This window comes from Montipora foliosa, chromosome 6 (genome assembly GCF_036669935.1).
Source record: "Montipora foliosa isolate CH-2021 chromosome 6, ASM3666993v2, whole genome shotgun sequence".
Lineage (NCBI taxonomy): Eukaryota > Metazoa > Cnidaria > Anthozoa > Scleractinia > Acroporidae > Montipora > Montipora foliosa.
The window spans coordinates 20,241,623-20,256,622 of NC_090874.1; the positions used below are offsets into that span (position 1 = coordinate 20,241,623).

The 15,000-nt window shown below is 42.0% G+C and overlaps 1 protein-coding gene across 1 annotated transcript in view; it reads left to right on the plus strand.

Moving 5' to 3' along the window:
• LOC138005153 (NFX1-type zinc finger-containing protein 1-like) overlaps window positions 1–15,000 on the plus strand; it is a 60,514-nt gene that overhangs the window by 34,141 nt on the left and 11,373 nt on the right. Inside the window, exons 11-14 of the mRNA XM_068851428.1 lie at window positions 1,461–1,665; window positions 3,026–3,426; window positions 5,381–6,344; window positions 8,868–9,989. Coding sequence (XP_068707529.1) covers window positions 1,461–1,665; window positions 3,026–3,426; window positions 5,381–6,344; window positions 8,868–9,989 — 2,692 coding nt within the window. The remainder of the gene's footprint in view (window positions 1–1,460; window positions 1,666–3,025; window positions 3,427–5,380; window positions 6,345–8,867; window positions 9,990–15,000) is intronic.

Genomic DNA, 15,000 nt, shown 5'->3' on the forward strand with positions numbered 1-15,000 from the left:
TCACATGATTTTGGGTGCAATTTGAACCCACTTCCCCCTGATCATTAGTCGGGTGTTATGACCACTTCTCTATCAGGACAACCATGCTGGCAATATGACTGATAAATCACTTAATGTGTGGGCCAGTTTTTCTATGTGATAACGCTGGGTGATCAAGTGATTCACAGGAGGACAAGGGTAATTAATGTAAAGAGTCAATAGCCCATTTCCGAGTTGCTGCATGCCTCAGTTTCAAAGCGAGTACTGGTGCTCAACCATTCAAATCGAAATGAGTTGCTTATTTTCATGCAAATCAAACTCATTTCCATTTCAATAGTTGAGCACTAAGACCCACTTTGAAACCGAGACAAACAGCAACTCGGAAATGGCGTATTAAGTAGGTCCCTCGAGCCAACAGCGTATCACCCCCAGGAGGATCGCAAATGAATTCACAGTCCAAATTGAGAAGAAATTTTGAAGGAGAGTGAAGGGAAACCCAGCACTGGACAACTTCTGGAGAAATCGAAAAACTGTTATTGCCCTGAGCGCGATTTGAACCCACGTCCCCTTGATCACTAGTCGGGTGTGATGACCACTGTCCAGTGTTGGATTTCCTTTAACTCTCCTTCAAAATTTCTCCTCAACTTGGACTGTGAATCTATTTGAGATCCTCCTGGGGGTGATACGCTGTTGGCTCAAGGGACCTACTTAATTGGCTCTTATTAAAAAAATAGATTTAATGTTGCCGTGCGTCTGTTCAGTAATATATCAAATATGACGTCAAATTGTTGTAAGAACAAAATAGTGATGAGTGTCACTAATGTTCTTACCACATTTGACGTCTTCTGTTGATATATTTCTGAACGAACGCACGGCAACATGGAACCTATTTGATTTATGTGTTCTATAAACAATTTTACAATGACTGCAAAAATATCGCGCGCTCATTGGGTAATTTTTATTGTCAATAAGCGGACAGACACATGAATTTATAATTTATGCGATAATGACGCAATATTGCTCGCGTCCGATTGAAGTTTCTCTCATTTTTGTCTCGCGTTCTTCTCGTGTTTTGACTTAATTTTGACCCCTCTGCCTTTTTGTTATTGAAGAAAACAAATTGATGTCAGTCTGCGGATCTACTCGGGTATCGCCTCGTGAATCCACAGCTACTTTAACAATGTTATGACGAAATTCATGATCAATAACAGGACCGACGCATGAAAAACTGACATCAATTTGTTAAATCTACTCAGGAAAGGGTTGACCTCAAGGCCAAGTACGGGAAATAGAGGCTCCCCTTGATGAACGCCTGGTTTTATTTATATATATAAAAAGAAAAACTTAAAAGTTTTGATGATGACGTCAGCTTCTAATAGACCATAGGTGAGACCCAAAATGAGCTTATGGTATAAATCTAAATCTATCGAGAAAGCGACTCGTTATATTCTCGTTTGACGCAATGTTGTATTGGGTTTCAGATTCGAAATGTTTGGTCTTTAAACATCAAGGACCGATGGCGTTTGTACCGTCGCTGGGTCGCAGACATAAGTGAAAGTTATCGTCACACTATCTCACTTTATCAAGAACAATTTGAAGCGGGTGCTAAGAAAATGAAGGACATTAGAAACTTGGAAGACTTCGAGATACTCAAGAACGCTGATGTCGTCGGTTTGACAACAACTGGTAAGTTTACTTCTACTGCGTTACTTTTAACATCATACGACGTTTTTGACAGCAAAAGAATCGGCGAATCCGAAAAACGGCACGCAACTAGTGTGAGAACCATGCACGCGCCTCTTCCGCTTACCATAAGCACGCTTTCCCACTCGAAATCTGAACAAAAGGCTGCGGATCATGATTTCCAAATTAAAGTCCGGAATCACAAAAAACAACAATCCTGGTTTTATATAAAAAAAGAGGAACTTAAAAGTTTTGTCGGAGTCCGTCTTCAGCAACTGCACTGTGCATGGCAATGTAAATTCGGCATCACTCTCAACAATCCAAATCCTTTGTTTCTTTGGGCATTTTGACTTTGTTTGTCTACCTTTTCATCGAGTGCTTAGACTTCGTTGTTAATGTTTTCTTTGACTGAAGAAGCGAATCCTTCGTTTTCAACATTTAGGAAAACCAGATGAATCGTTCTCGCTCAACTTACTTGTGGCGTGATTTTAACCAGCCATTAGGATCGTTTGTTTTCCCTCATCGCGCGTTGTGAGAACTTTGTAGTCAATCTCTTTCGGCTAGTATCATTTTTTCCCCTTCTGATTACCTTATTCTCACCACCCAAAGCACAGTGTGCTAAGGGAATTCAGTTCTATCCGTTAAATTAACTAAGACAGCGGCCGCGATAAGCGTTGTCCAAAAGGCAACGAAGGCCAACGAATTTTCACCGAAAGTTTTCCAAACGAGGCACAGAGTATTTGTATTAAAGCGTAAGGCCACTAATCGTTCCACTAATCATTTAGATCTTGCGAGCCTGCATCACTTTGGCGAGCGGTTTTGCTCTTAAGAAACATAGTCAGCTCAATTTGTCTACGAAAAGAAGTCCTCTGGACCCAGTTGCCAATACCAGAAAGGAGCAAGGCGTACCTCATAGGAACTGCGTAAGGGGCCAGTGGTTTGGTTCTCTTAAAGAGCGGGAAAAGTCCACGCAGTGTAGTGGATATCGCTCGCGCACTGCATCCCAGCCTTTCCGGATTTGAATCCCTGCACGTGCGCTCCAAATTTCACCCAACTATCTATCTAGTGAAGGTCGAAAAAATAAGTACCAGAATTACCTGGGATAAGTTGCGCATGAAATGGGATAGGAGTGACGCCCACCCTGGCCGTAAGCAAATGAGGTAGAAACTAGTGAAAAAGGAGCCTTCGGGTGTCCTCCGACTGCGGGCAACCTTTTGTCTTTGGTTGATTTAGATTGCTCTCTATTTTCGGTTAATTGCACCATCGTTTTATCCTATCCGTGGGAGTCCTTTATGATGGATTGTATCGTTAGGATTTCATGTATCAAACTCGCACTGAATTTTGATCTCCGTGCATCACTTAGGAGCTGCAAAGTTCCGCAGAATTCTGCAAAGACTGAAGCCTCGAATAACGATTGTGGAGGAAGCCGCTGAAGTACTAGAGTCACACATTGTAACTTCTTTGACTCCCGGATGTCAGCATTTGATTCTGATTGGTGACCATCAGCAACTCCGTCCCAATCCCACGGTATTTGATCTCGCAAAGCACTACAACCTGGATGTGTCACTCTTTGAGAGAATGGTAAACAATGGAATGCCTTTTGAGCGCTTGCGCTTGCAGCATCGAATGAGGCCAGAAATATCCAAAATGTTGGAACACATTTACGTTAATCCAAAGTTGGAGAACCACGAATCTGTGTTACATTTTGAAAATATCAAGGGCGTGGCTCGTAACATGTTCTTTGTGGATCATGACCAAGGCGAGGTACGAGGTGGTTTTTTTTTAAAACAAGAATGTACTTTCATAAGAAAGGAAAGACGTTTGAAGCTATAGCAAAAATTATCGAGGAAATCATTCTGTGGGAATATTTGAGGCCTTTTGTCGCAGGAATGAACCAGAAATGTAACGTGTCGTGTCGGGTGTCAGGACCGTTTACTCCCTTGTCATCCTCTGCTCGTCGACCTTCCTACTAGAATTTCTAGCTATTCAAGTTAAACCGTAAGGGCCTTACTTGTCCTTGGTTTCCGATGCATTAACCATTTTTTCGTTAAGTTGTCTTTAAGATCAATCTATACCTTTATTATGTCTTAAATTACTTCTATGATTTTCCTATTTATTAGTATTCTCAAGATTCCATCACCCAAGAGTAAGATTTCCCCTATTTGGCCTAGTCCCCATTAGCGGCAGAAACGTGTCTATTTTAAACCGCGTTTTGGGGGAAAATAAACGATAGATAAAAATCGGCTAACTCAATGTTGAACCCGAATAAAACGTTTTGTTCCAGGTCCATATCATTTAAATGTCGATACTACGTTATAATGGCAATACAATACACAAAGAACTTTAGCCCAGGGAGATCACACAACATTGAGTTAGCCGATTTGGTCTATTGTTTGTTTCTCGCAAAACTTGGTTTAATAATACACTTTTTTGACGCTGATGTAGGCTCGATTTCCGCCGCTCACTCGAGTTTGGGTATCCTCCCCGAGAAGAGACGCCTGGACGCGTGAGCGGTAGATTGTGTCTGTGTCGTAATTCAATATAATATATGCGAAATTAATAGTTGCGAGAAAGTAGCGTTAGACATCCCAAAACATTGATTTTAACAAAACAGTAATTACATATCAATGCGTAAAACGCCAATGCGAAGTTTCCCGATGATACGAGCTTGAGTTTGTGGTTAAATGATCAATGTGAGTTTGAATTTAACCGGCGAATCATCAACAAAATCGTCGGCCGCCTCAGCTCTCAGTCGACCTCATCGGCCCCCTCGTTTTGCCACCAATAAACTCAGCAGTAATTCCAATCGATCTTGAGGACTTTTACTTGCTCTTACATTAGCGACGTCTGAGAAGAAATTGCAATAGCAATGGATTTGAAAGCCGTATTTTGACCTTGGCTCTAACTGGAAAATTAATGAAGTTACTGAACTCAGGCGGTAGAAAACGATACAATCCCCATTCTGCAGCTTCTCGAACAATTTCTGTTGTCGAAATCGTGGATGTTTGCTAACTTGAAAGCATTGTAAAGCTCGAACACGTGGGGTCAATGAACACCGTCGCAACCAAAAATGTAATTTATGCTGGATCGATTTGTGCAGGAGAGTTTCTGATTGGCGGAGATTAACAATGGCTCACCTGACGCGTCCATCCGTGATTTCGGGAGTGAGCGCTGGCTCATTTTTCCGAAACAGCGGCTGGTAATTGAGCCTAACGCTGATCGGGACAAACCTGATACCAGATTCTTACTCTTGGCACCGGTAGCTCAGTTAGTTGAGCTCCGGGCTGCCATGCGGGAGACCGTGGCTTCGACACACTCAGGGTCCATAAATAACTGAGGAGAAAGTGCTCCGTTTGTAATGACAACTGCAAATGGTTAGACTTTGAAGTCTTCTCGGACAAGGACGATAAACCACAGGCTCCGTCTCACAACCCTTCAATGTTCATAACCCTGTGGGACGTAAAAGAACCCACACACTATTCTCAAAGAGTAGGGCATGTAGTTCCCGGTGTTGTGGTCTGCCCTCTGTGTTGTATCATGGTTTGGAAGGTAAATGCTCGGAGATACCAAGTTACTCTAAAACCGGAGGATAAAAAAGAAGATATATTATATGGACTCTTGGCATTCTTCTATGTGCGCTGTGGGGCAAAATACCGATCCGAATGTACTTTCTTCGGAAAACGTTTGACGAGGTATATTTCATTAATTACTTTTGCAGGATTTTCTAGAGGAGGGAAAGAGCCGATCAAATGAACACGAAGCCAAATTCCTGGCCTCCCTTTGTCGTTACCTAATCCTTCAAGGCTATGACAGAGAAAAAATCACAGTCCTTACAGCTTACACGGGGCAGTTAATCCAGCTCAAGAATGAAATGCCCAAAGATTTCTTCCGCGGAGTACGAGTCTGCGCTGTGGACAACTTCCAAGGCGAAGAAAACGACATAATTCTGTTGTCACTCGTTCGAAGCAACGAAGAAGGAAAAATCGGCTTCCTTCAAACAGAAAACCGCGTGTGTGTGGCATTGTCACGAGCAAAAAAAGGGTTTTTCTGCATCGGTAACATCAGCCTTTTGAAGGAAAAGAGCGAATTGTGGTATAATATTATAAGCGACATGGAGGAAAGAGGGAATGTTGGAAAAGCTTTGACACTCACATGTCAGAATCATCCGCAGAACGTGATTCATGCAGCACGTGCGGATGACTTCAGGCAGGCACCCGAGGGAGGATGTTCAGTGCCTTGCAACACGCGATTAGAATGTGGTCATGTTTGTGAAATGGCTTGTCATCCAACAGATCCGGAGCACAAAGAGTACAGATGTAACAAGCCGTGTGCGAAGTCGCTCTGCAAACTCGACCACAAGTGTAAAAAGAGATGCTTTCAAGAATGCGGTCCCTGCCTACAACCCGTACAGAAGTTCCTAAATTGTGGCCATCTCCAGAAGGTTCCTTGTTTTAAGAACCCCTCTGAGGTGAAATGCCGTTCACCTTGTGAACAGATTTTGCCATGTGGGCACGGATGCCAAAATGAGTGCTCTGAAGGTTGCACAGTCAGGTGTGCTGCCAAAGTAAAGAAAACCTGGCCCTGTGGACACGAGAATGTTGTAAAATGTCACGAAAATCCTCTGCATATTCCTTGTAATGCAACATGTGGTGTAGTGTTGAAGTGTGAGCACCGCTGTGCCGGTAAGCCTGCTTTTGTTGACGTTTTCCAACAAGACGACTGTCTAGTACTAACTTCGGTCCGTTATAGGGGCTCTATAGTTAGGAGTATATTCGTGTAGAAGAACAGGTGCACCAAATTTCAAAACATAGGTTAATGACTTTGAACGATAGCATGAACATTTTTCTCTATGTACCGAATCACATGATTGAGGAATCATGCATATTTGTGTCGACATGTCTCCACTCCTGTCCTTCCCCGAATCGGAGTAACCATACGCAACGACATTAATTTTAATGATGATAACGCCAATAAGAACGCTGCTAAACAGCTTATTTAACCAGGCAAAGAACAATAACTTTCCACGCTTTGTATGTCCCTGCTCGAGCGTTTTCCAGTTTGGTACATTTCTTTGCCGTCATTTGCCCAAATTTTAGGACCTCTTCATGCGCTTCCTGGTGACTGTGCTGGCTCGGTGTCTGGAGATCGTACATTCACCATTAAAATCTTTTTATAAATCTGAGTAAGCTCATACGATAGGATGGACCACCCGCTTGCTGAGATATCGGTCACAGAGGTTGAAAAATTCCCATACGAACACTTCAGCACGCGGTTACCGGGAAGGGGGTGGCTCTCAACTGCAGAAAGACAATGGTTGCTATTAGGGACTTGTCAGAAATTAGCAGGCTGGGGGGTGGAAAACTGGGGAAGGTCACAGTTTTTTAAGCCCTTCAAGAGGTAGGGCCATGAAAAAATTAGACAGCAAAAGAGGGAGGGTCACAAGAAATTAAGCAGTTATGATCATAAAGGGATGCTTTAATATTATGTTATAACACGAATACAACTTGCATGTTAGGTTTGTAAGTACTGAACCATTTTTTTGTGTAACAAATTGGGGGGGGGGGGGGGAGAGGAGGGATTACAAAAAGTTCCAGTTCCATATTTTTGACAAGGCGAAGGTCAAAATCGAGCCGTCATTACGAAAATGAATATGGCGTCTACTGAGTGCGATCAAGACTTGGCCTGGGTTTGAAACTGTCTCCACGAAACGGCTTATGCATACTCAATAAAGAATCTACTTGATTTCTGCAGAGTCCTTTCTTTCTCGTCGAGTTAAGAAAGGCTCTGCTGGCAGGGTGCCTTGAACAAAGAAAATCGAGAAATTCTCGCTGGGCTTGTTCGTTATAAATCACTGGGCTGAAAATTGTCATATGAACGTTAACAAAAGCTAATTTCATCCAGACAACCGAGCGAGGCACTTGGGATACCTTGGAGGAAAGGGTATGTCACACGTACCGGTTTGCAGCCATAAATCCTGGTTTTCACTAGCGACGCAAGCACAAGCGCAAGCATAAGAGAACTTATTTCACCGTGAAAACGGAGTTGATGCAAGCGCAAGCACAAGGATCAAAAATTTTCCTTTTCCTTGTGCTTGCGCTTATGCTTGCGTTCGCTTGCGTCAAGTGAAAACGAAACAACACAAGTGCAAGAAAATTTGCTACGTCTGTCCAATTAAAGCATTCGTTTCAGATTCCCCATGTGTGAGAATTTGAACAAAATGGCGGACGCCGTGGTTGATTTTGATGCTTATGTCAACGTTCGTTTTCACTAGCTTAGCATAAGCTATTTATGCTTGCGCGTGTACTTGCGTAGCCTGTGAAAACCAGGCTTTAGAGAGCTTTAGCAACGACAACGGCGACGGCAACAAGAACGTTACAATTTTGCATGTTTAGAGGGAAAAAACAATAGCTTTGCACCCTCTGCACGTACGTTTTTCATTTTTGTCCATTTCTTTACCGTCGTCAGCAAAATAACAACGTAAAACAAAAAAAATTGAGGTTTTATGGAGGAAGTCAGGATTTGGGGATAAATTTTCATTTTCTCCTTAAATTGAACGAGACTCATATTAGTTTCATTCTTCAGGGAATGCCACACATTATCATGTTAGAAAGCTTGGAATAGTCGCGAAGTGATTACAATAACGTGAATTATTTTTTGAGATTCAACCGAGGAAAAAACCAAGGAATGATTAAGAGAACGTGTAGAACAGGGTATGTTCTCTGCAAGCCGGTACATCCGCGTTCAGGAGATGATGAGAATAAGCACAGATCAATTTGCAGAAATTTTAAAAGAGAGCGATCATGATAAAGGGGACTAAAAGTGTCCCTCAGATCGACATGGCTTAATATGTCCAGTGAACCAACTCTCACAGTAAGCTATGTTCTTTTGTGCCAGAGGGAGTGATTCATTGTGAAACGTGTCGTGTCATGTTGCTTAAAGGGCCAAATTATTGGGATGGCTCATTAAACTGTTTTTTTTGTTTAAATAATAGAGAATGTCTTGAACTGGCAGTTACGCGTTATCTTGCAGTCTAAAGGCTTGATGCGGGAAGTTTACCTTTCAAATCACTTCATATCCTTGTAGAATAAACCTTGTTGGCAAACGAAAGGCTTTGGGGAAAAATTGACTTATTCAAAAGGTTAGAAGTCTTAATGGTTCTCTTGTAGTGCGTTTTTAATTCTTCTTTATATTTTAATATACGTTAGGTACCTGCAGTAGCTGTTTGCGGGGCCGTGTTCATCAGCCATGCCGATCCATATGTACCCGAATCCTTTTCTGTGGCCACAGCTGCTCTGAGCCGTGTACCAAAAACTGTCCCCCCTGCAAGAAGCCCTGCGGAAACTCCTGCAAACACAGTAAATGCAAGCAGAAATGCGGTGAACCTTGCAAACCCTGCAATGAGCCATGCATCTGGAAATGTCAGCATCACAAATGCACCAAGCTATGCTCCGAGCCTTGCAATCGTAAGCGTTGTGATCAACCTTGCAAAAAACGCCTTCCTTGCAAGCATTTATGCATTGGTCTTTGCGGGGAAAACTGCCCCAAAAAATGCCGAGTGTGTCACAAGGACGAAGTCACAGAGATTTTCTTCGGAACCGAAGACGACCCGAATGCACGGTTTGTGGAATTAGCCGACTGTGGTCACTTTTTTGAAGTAGAAATGATGGATAATTGGATGGATCAAGCACAGCAAACAGATGATGGAAAAGCTGTTGATGTACAGCTTAAGTGCTGCCCAAAGTGTTCGACTCCCATTCGCACCAGCCTGAGGTACGGCAACATCATTAAGAAGATCCTCGCTGACTTCGAAGAGATAAAGAAGAAGATCTTGCTTGGTGAAGAGCAGCGCAGAGCTGTAGTAAGCAGGCTAAGACTGAAGGCTCGAAAGATTGTGAAGTTTCCTGAAGACCAGGGAAAAATAATGAGGGCTCTTGAACATTCCAGCCTTACTGACGAACAAGTAAATGTTTACGAGAATCAGATCAGCTTTTTGCGTTTTCTTCAGGAGCTCAAAGATAAGATTGAGAAGGGAATTGATGATGACAGTGAGAGAGCAACAAAAAGCCATCTGGTTTATGTCCCACTGGAAACGAAAGAAGACATTCAAATAATGGTGGAGGAACTTCGGAAGCGTGTAATGGAAACTCGGGCTCGTTTCAGTGAACAAGAATTGGAAGAACTCAACGAAGAGATGTACCGAACACAGCTAGCTGTTGACGTAAAGTTGCTTAAAATGCAAATTAAAGTTCGGGGCATCAGTTTGGATGCTGTCTATTCCTCGTCACTTGATCGAATTCAAAAAAGAGTGGATTCAGAAAAAGCCATTGGTAAGATGACACATTTCACTTGTTTTTGAATGGTTTCTCTGCTTTCAGTGTTCATAACCTCTTTATCTTGTTTATTATTATTTGCAGTTTATTGAAACATCTGTTTGAAAACTGATTACAAAATTTGGGCTCCCAAAAGCGTAAGCAATTCCTGTTAATCCCTAAAAAAAAAAACAATCCGGTATCGATATTATATATTCTACATAATAGTATTTATTATATGGAGGAGAGCGTTTTACTGGGAACTAAACGACTCGTAGATTCCATACGCCACTACATCCGGGACCCGAGTGGCGTATTTTCCGTATGTCACCTTTGTGAGTGTCGTATCGTTCAATGACGTCACGATTCCCGCCTTTTTTTCCCCGCCTTTTTTATAAAGCCCAGCCGTATAAAACTTGACTACTTTGAAACACAATAAAATCGGAAATATTCACTCGTGAGATATTGTTCTTGCCACTCGAACATAAAATTCATATCTTCTCGCCACCGTGTAATATCCTCTATATCTTAACTATCTAAATGTAAAAATCCTAACCATTGATCTGTGTATTTAAAAATCTTAAATCTTCTCTCTTATAGATCGTTGTAAAAAAAGGTAAAAATCCCTAATGATATGTACGACCTTTAAGCATATCTAAATGTTCATCTTTGCCTTTCTTATGAAAAATTTCAGTGTTCAAGAAGTTTTAAAGCTCCTTGCAATATTCAGAGAGCATGATAGCATTGCTTTCTGCATCTGCTTCAGGACCAAGTCACACGTGTCTCCTACCAAGCACTTGATTGACTTCCTCACCTCTTTTGAATAACCACCCAGTACATTCATGATGATGTGCTGAGAAACTTTATATCCTTATCTCGATCAGGGTTACTTCTTCCTTTACTTTATCAATGACTTGCGCGTCGATGTGATTTGCTCGAACTTCTACTTGCTCGGCAAGCAGAGGTACATCCAACAAATCTTTGAGTTCTTCGTTCTCGTAGACTGGCTTTGGACTGATTCGTTTATACCACACATACTCCTCTCTTGGTTGTAGGTTGTATTTGCTTAGAATCTCGAAGAAAAGGATTTTAAGGACGCTGTTGTGTCTTTCTAGGTATTCGGTTTGAGCGATAGCACTGCATCCCGCCAACACATGCGCGACATTCTCTTGGCCCTTGCCACACATACAACAAGTGTAATCTTGATGATTAGTTGTTTTAATCTTCTTCCCAGTATACAACTTTGTGAGTGAAAGCTGTAGGTACAGGTCTTGAACGCCAGTCATCATGTGAGTCGGTGCAGTTCTCCACTTTTGTCTAGGGCTTCATCCTTTTACCTGCTTGCTAGTAGCTTTCCCTCTCACTTTTGGTCTTCTAGTTCTGACGTTAACTTGCTAACCACTGATTTCTTCAAGACTTCTTTGACCTGCATCCTTGGGATTTCATCCCCTCCCACTTTAGAGCACGAAAACTGAGGATACGTTAAATTCAATTCAAGATCAAGTTCTCTAGCAAACGTGACAGCATCGTTAGCAAAGGACTGATCTTCTCGCTCTTTTGCCTTCTCGTCGAACACGCGGACAATTCCTATCGTTGGATTGGGGTTTTTATATATCTTTAATGGTGCTTTAATCTTAGTCAGTTTGTATTCCTGTTCAACTGACCTTAAGCCTCTTCCGCCAATGCTCCTTGGCAAGTAAAGGGTTGCATTTGAACTTGTTGGGTGTCGCCCTCCATTCGCGACGATGATCTTCCTTACTTGTCGGTCGATTTGTCTGAGCTCTGCCAGAGGCCATGTTTGGGTCCACATCAAATACATTGAATGGCAAATTCATTTGTGGACTTGACTTTGTTCCAGTCCGAAAGTGGACTAGACCACATGACAGATTCTGGATGTATTACTTGGCAGCAGTCTTCAAAGCCTTGTGTCATTCTGTTTTAGGCTCTCTAATACACCCACAAACGTATACTGCTCTCCTTCCTTTAAACTTGCAATCGCCGTTGTCCCCTCCAGGTTTACTTAAGCTTCATCAAAAACTTGCTTCCCACCTTTGACATTCGCTACTGAGCATTTCTTTGGATTCAGGTCAAGACCAATATCTTTCAACGCTTCTTGAGTTGACATAAGTACCTAATTTAACTTCGTTTGAGACTGTTCAAATACTTTAAGGTCGTCGATAAACAGCAGATCTGTTACTTTTGCAATAATTGGCGTACTTAACTTGTATCCCTCTGTTGCTCGTAGCATCCACGCCACAGGATTCAAGCATAAGATGAATAGTCTGGGACATAAGGAATCCCCTTGAGGGAGACCCCTCTTGAAGCGGATTGGTTCAGATATATCAATCCCATTCATCGTTCTGGCGATGATCTTGGTGTTCCACGAAGCGCATATGTTCTTTATAGTGCCACTGATCCATTCGGGGAACTTGTGCGGTCACATAGCGTTGCATAGCCAACCATGATCTACTGAATCGTAGGCTTTTTTCACGTCGATCCAGGCCATACTGATGTTTCTTCTTCCTCGTACACAGTCCTGTAGTGCCATTCTATCTATTAAAAGATTATCTAAGGTATCACTGCACTCTGACAATACTACTACTACTACTACTACTACTACTACTACTACTACTACTACTACTACTACTACTACTACTACTACTCTTACTGCTGCTGCTGCTGCTGCTGCTGCTGCTGCTGCTACTACTACTACAACAGTGGGATGGAACGTTCATTATCGTATTTAGCATAGATTTTGACAATCATGAATATGTTTGTGCAGGTTCATTAGCGTTTTCGAACTTTCATTAGCGTCTTTGTGCAATCGATAAACAAGTTCACATACCTACACAGGCAATAACGTTTTTTGACATTCATTGGCGCAATACATTGTGACTCTACTTTTCCTCTTGGAATTGTATTATTTCAACTTTCTTTACATTTTTTACAACCCGTGAATATGACTCTTTACAAAAAAATATCTTGAGTTAGGTATAAATATCAAGTCACTTTCAGTTACATTGCATGTAAAATGCCTGTTCAAAGAAACCGAATTCCGAATGAAGTTCGAGAACGTCTTGGGAGGGCCTAGGAAGACCACACAGAAGATGATCTAATGGTTACTGATACATTGGGTGAAAACCGTTCTACGGCCAGGGGTATCTTAACACGGTACATCTGTGAGAGCAGAGTTTCATAGGGACCACGAGGCGGCCGTAACAACGTAAAAGTGGACGCCGATATAAAGCAATGCCTAAATGACATAGTAGACGATAATTACATGCTAACGCTAACTGAAATCAACAGAGAACTTAGACGGGGGCTTCCAATACATGACCCCACGGTAAGAAGGACACTTGATCATGGTATGGTTGTAAGTTTTAAAGGGAACCTCCACTTCAACAAAAAAAAAACTTTAAATCACAGGAAATAACCGTTACAGTCAAGTCAGTCTAAACTAAAGTATTTTCAAAATAAGTTTTAGAAATTTTGCAGGCGCCACCATCTTGAACAATTGTGACGTGTTACGGTTGCCCTATTGTTATTAGACAAAAGCTCTTTGTGTCAGAACAATAGGGCAACTACCCTGGATGCCAGAGGTTTTTTCTCTCTTAGAGCGACGGAATAGCGAGTCGCGAAGCGGCGAGAAAAACCTCTGGTATAAACCGTTGAGAACCTCGCTTCCATGTCCCGTTTCATTGACATCGAAAAAACTCAGTTAATTGATACGTGACATAACCTACCAATCAGCATCTTGGGTTCCCACGGTACAGTCGTCTTATTTTCTTCGATGTCAAATTCAAAAATTCAATGTTCCATATAAAACTTCTATGTCGATTATGAAAATAAAAACTCAAATTTGAAATTTGGATGACAAATTTCGAAGTTGAGTTTTGGCGGACATATACAAAACCAAAAAATGTAGAACCCAAGTGAACTTTTTCTGCCTTCAAAGCCTCAATTTCCGAACTTTGCAGCGTTTCGATTATGGCCACAGTGGGCACGAGAAATCTAGTTGACAGCAATAGGTTATTTCCGAGTTCATGCCTGCCTCCTCTTCAAAGCGCGTCTAAGTGCGAAGTGTTTGTAATGGTAATTAGTTCTACTTTACATGTGAATGAAATTAAGTTTCATAACAAAAACTTCGCACTTAGACTCGCTTTGAAGGGGAGGCAGAAATGAGCCCGGAAATGGCCTATTAAAACCTGTTTGAACTACTTCCTGTTGCTAAACCAATCAGAGTACTCGTTAGAACTGACAAGTTCCTGGAACCAATCGAGTTGCTAGGGTCAAAATCTGACTCTGGGAATATGAAATGGCATTCCATTGGACCGGCCTTCTCAAAGAACTCAACGGCCTGTACCAGAGGTTTTTCCTCGCCTTTCCGTCGCTCTGAGAGAGAAAAACCTCTGGCAGCCAGGGTATAGGGCAACTGCAACACGTCACAATTATTCAAGATGGCTGCGCCCGCAAAATTTGAAAGTGTGAATAAGCGATTTTAAAATTCACTTTTCTTGATATAAACACTGCTTTAAGAACAAATTTCCAAAACGTTTTTGTAAACATAATTTTCTTCGGTTTAAACTTATTCTGTAGTGAGAGTGGAGGTTCCTTTTAAACTGGCTAGACCTCTACCAGTTGATGGAAACAGCCCAGATTGCCCAGATGTGATTCAAAGCCTTTTTGAATACGCCAAGTGGTTTCTCAATACAGGCGTGATTGGTCATTGCGTCTTTATAGATGAATGCGTCTACCTGCGGGCAACGAGGTAGAAATGTACCCATTGTGATTGCTGTATCCCCAAGAGCTGGTTTGGTGCACCATTCCCCTCAAATAGGAGGCATGACCTGCCAGAGATTCCAAGACTTCTCGGTGCAGACCCCAAACGACCAGGTTTTCTTAACTTACGACAATTAGCTTATCTCGCCACAAAAGTGCATGCAGTGGTACAACCACATGCAAAACTATCTTGAAAGATGCTTAAATAGGGAAGAAATTCAAGGATAAATACACTTCTTTCCGGATAATA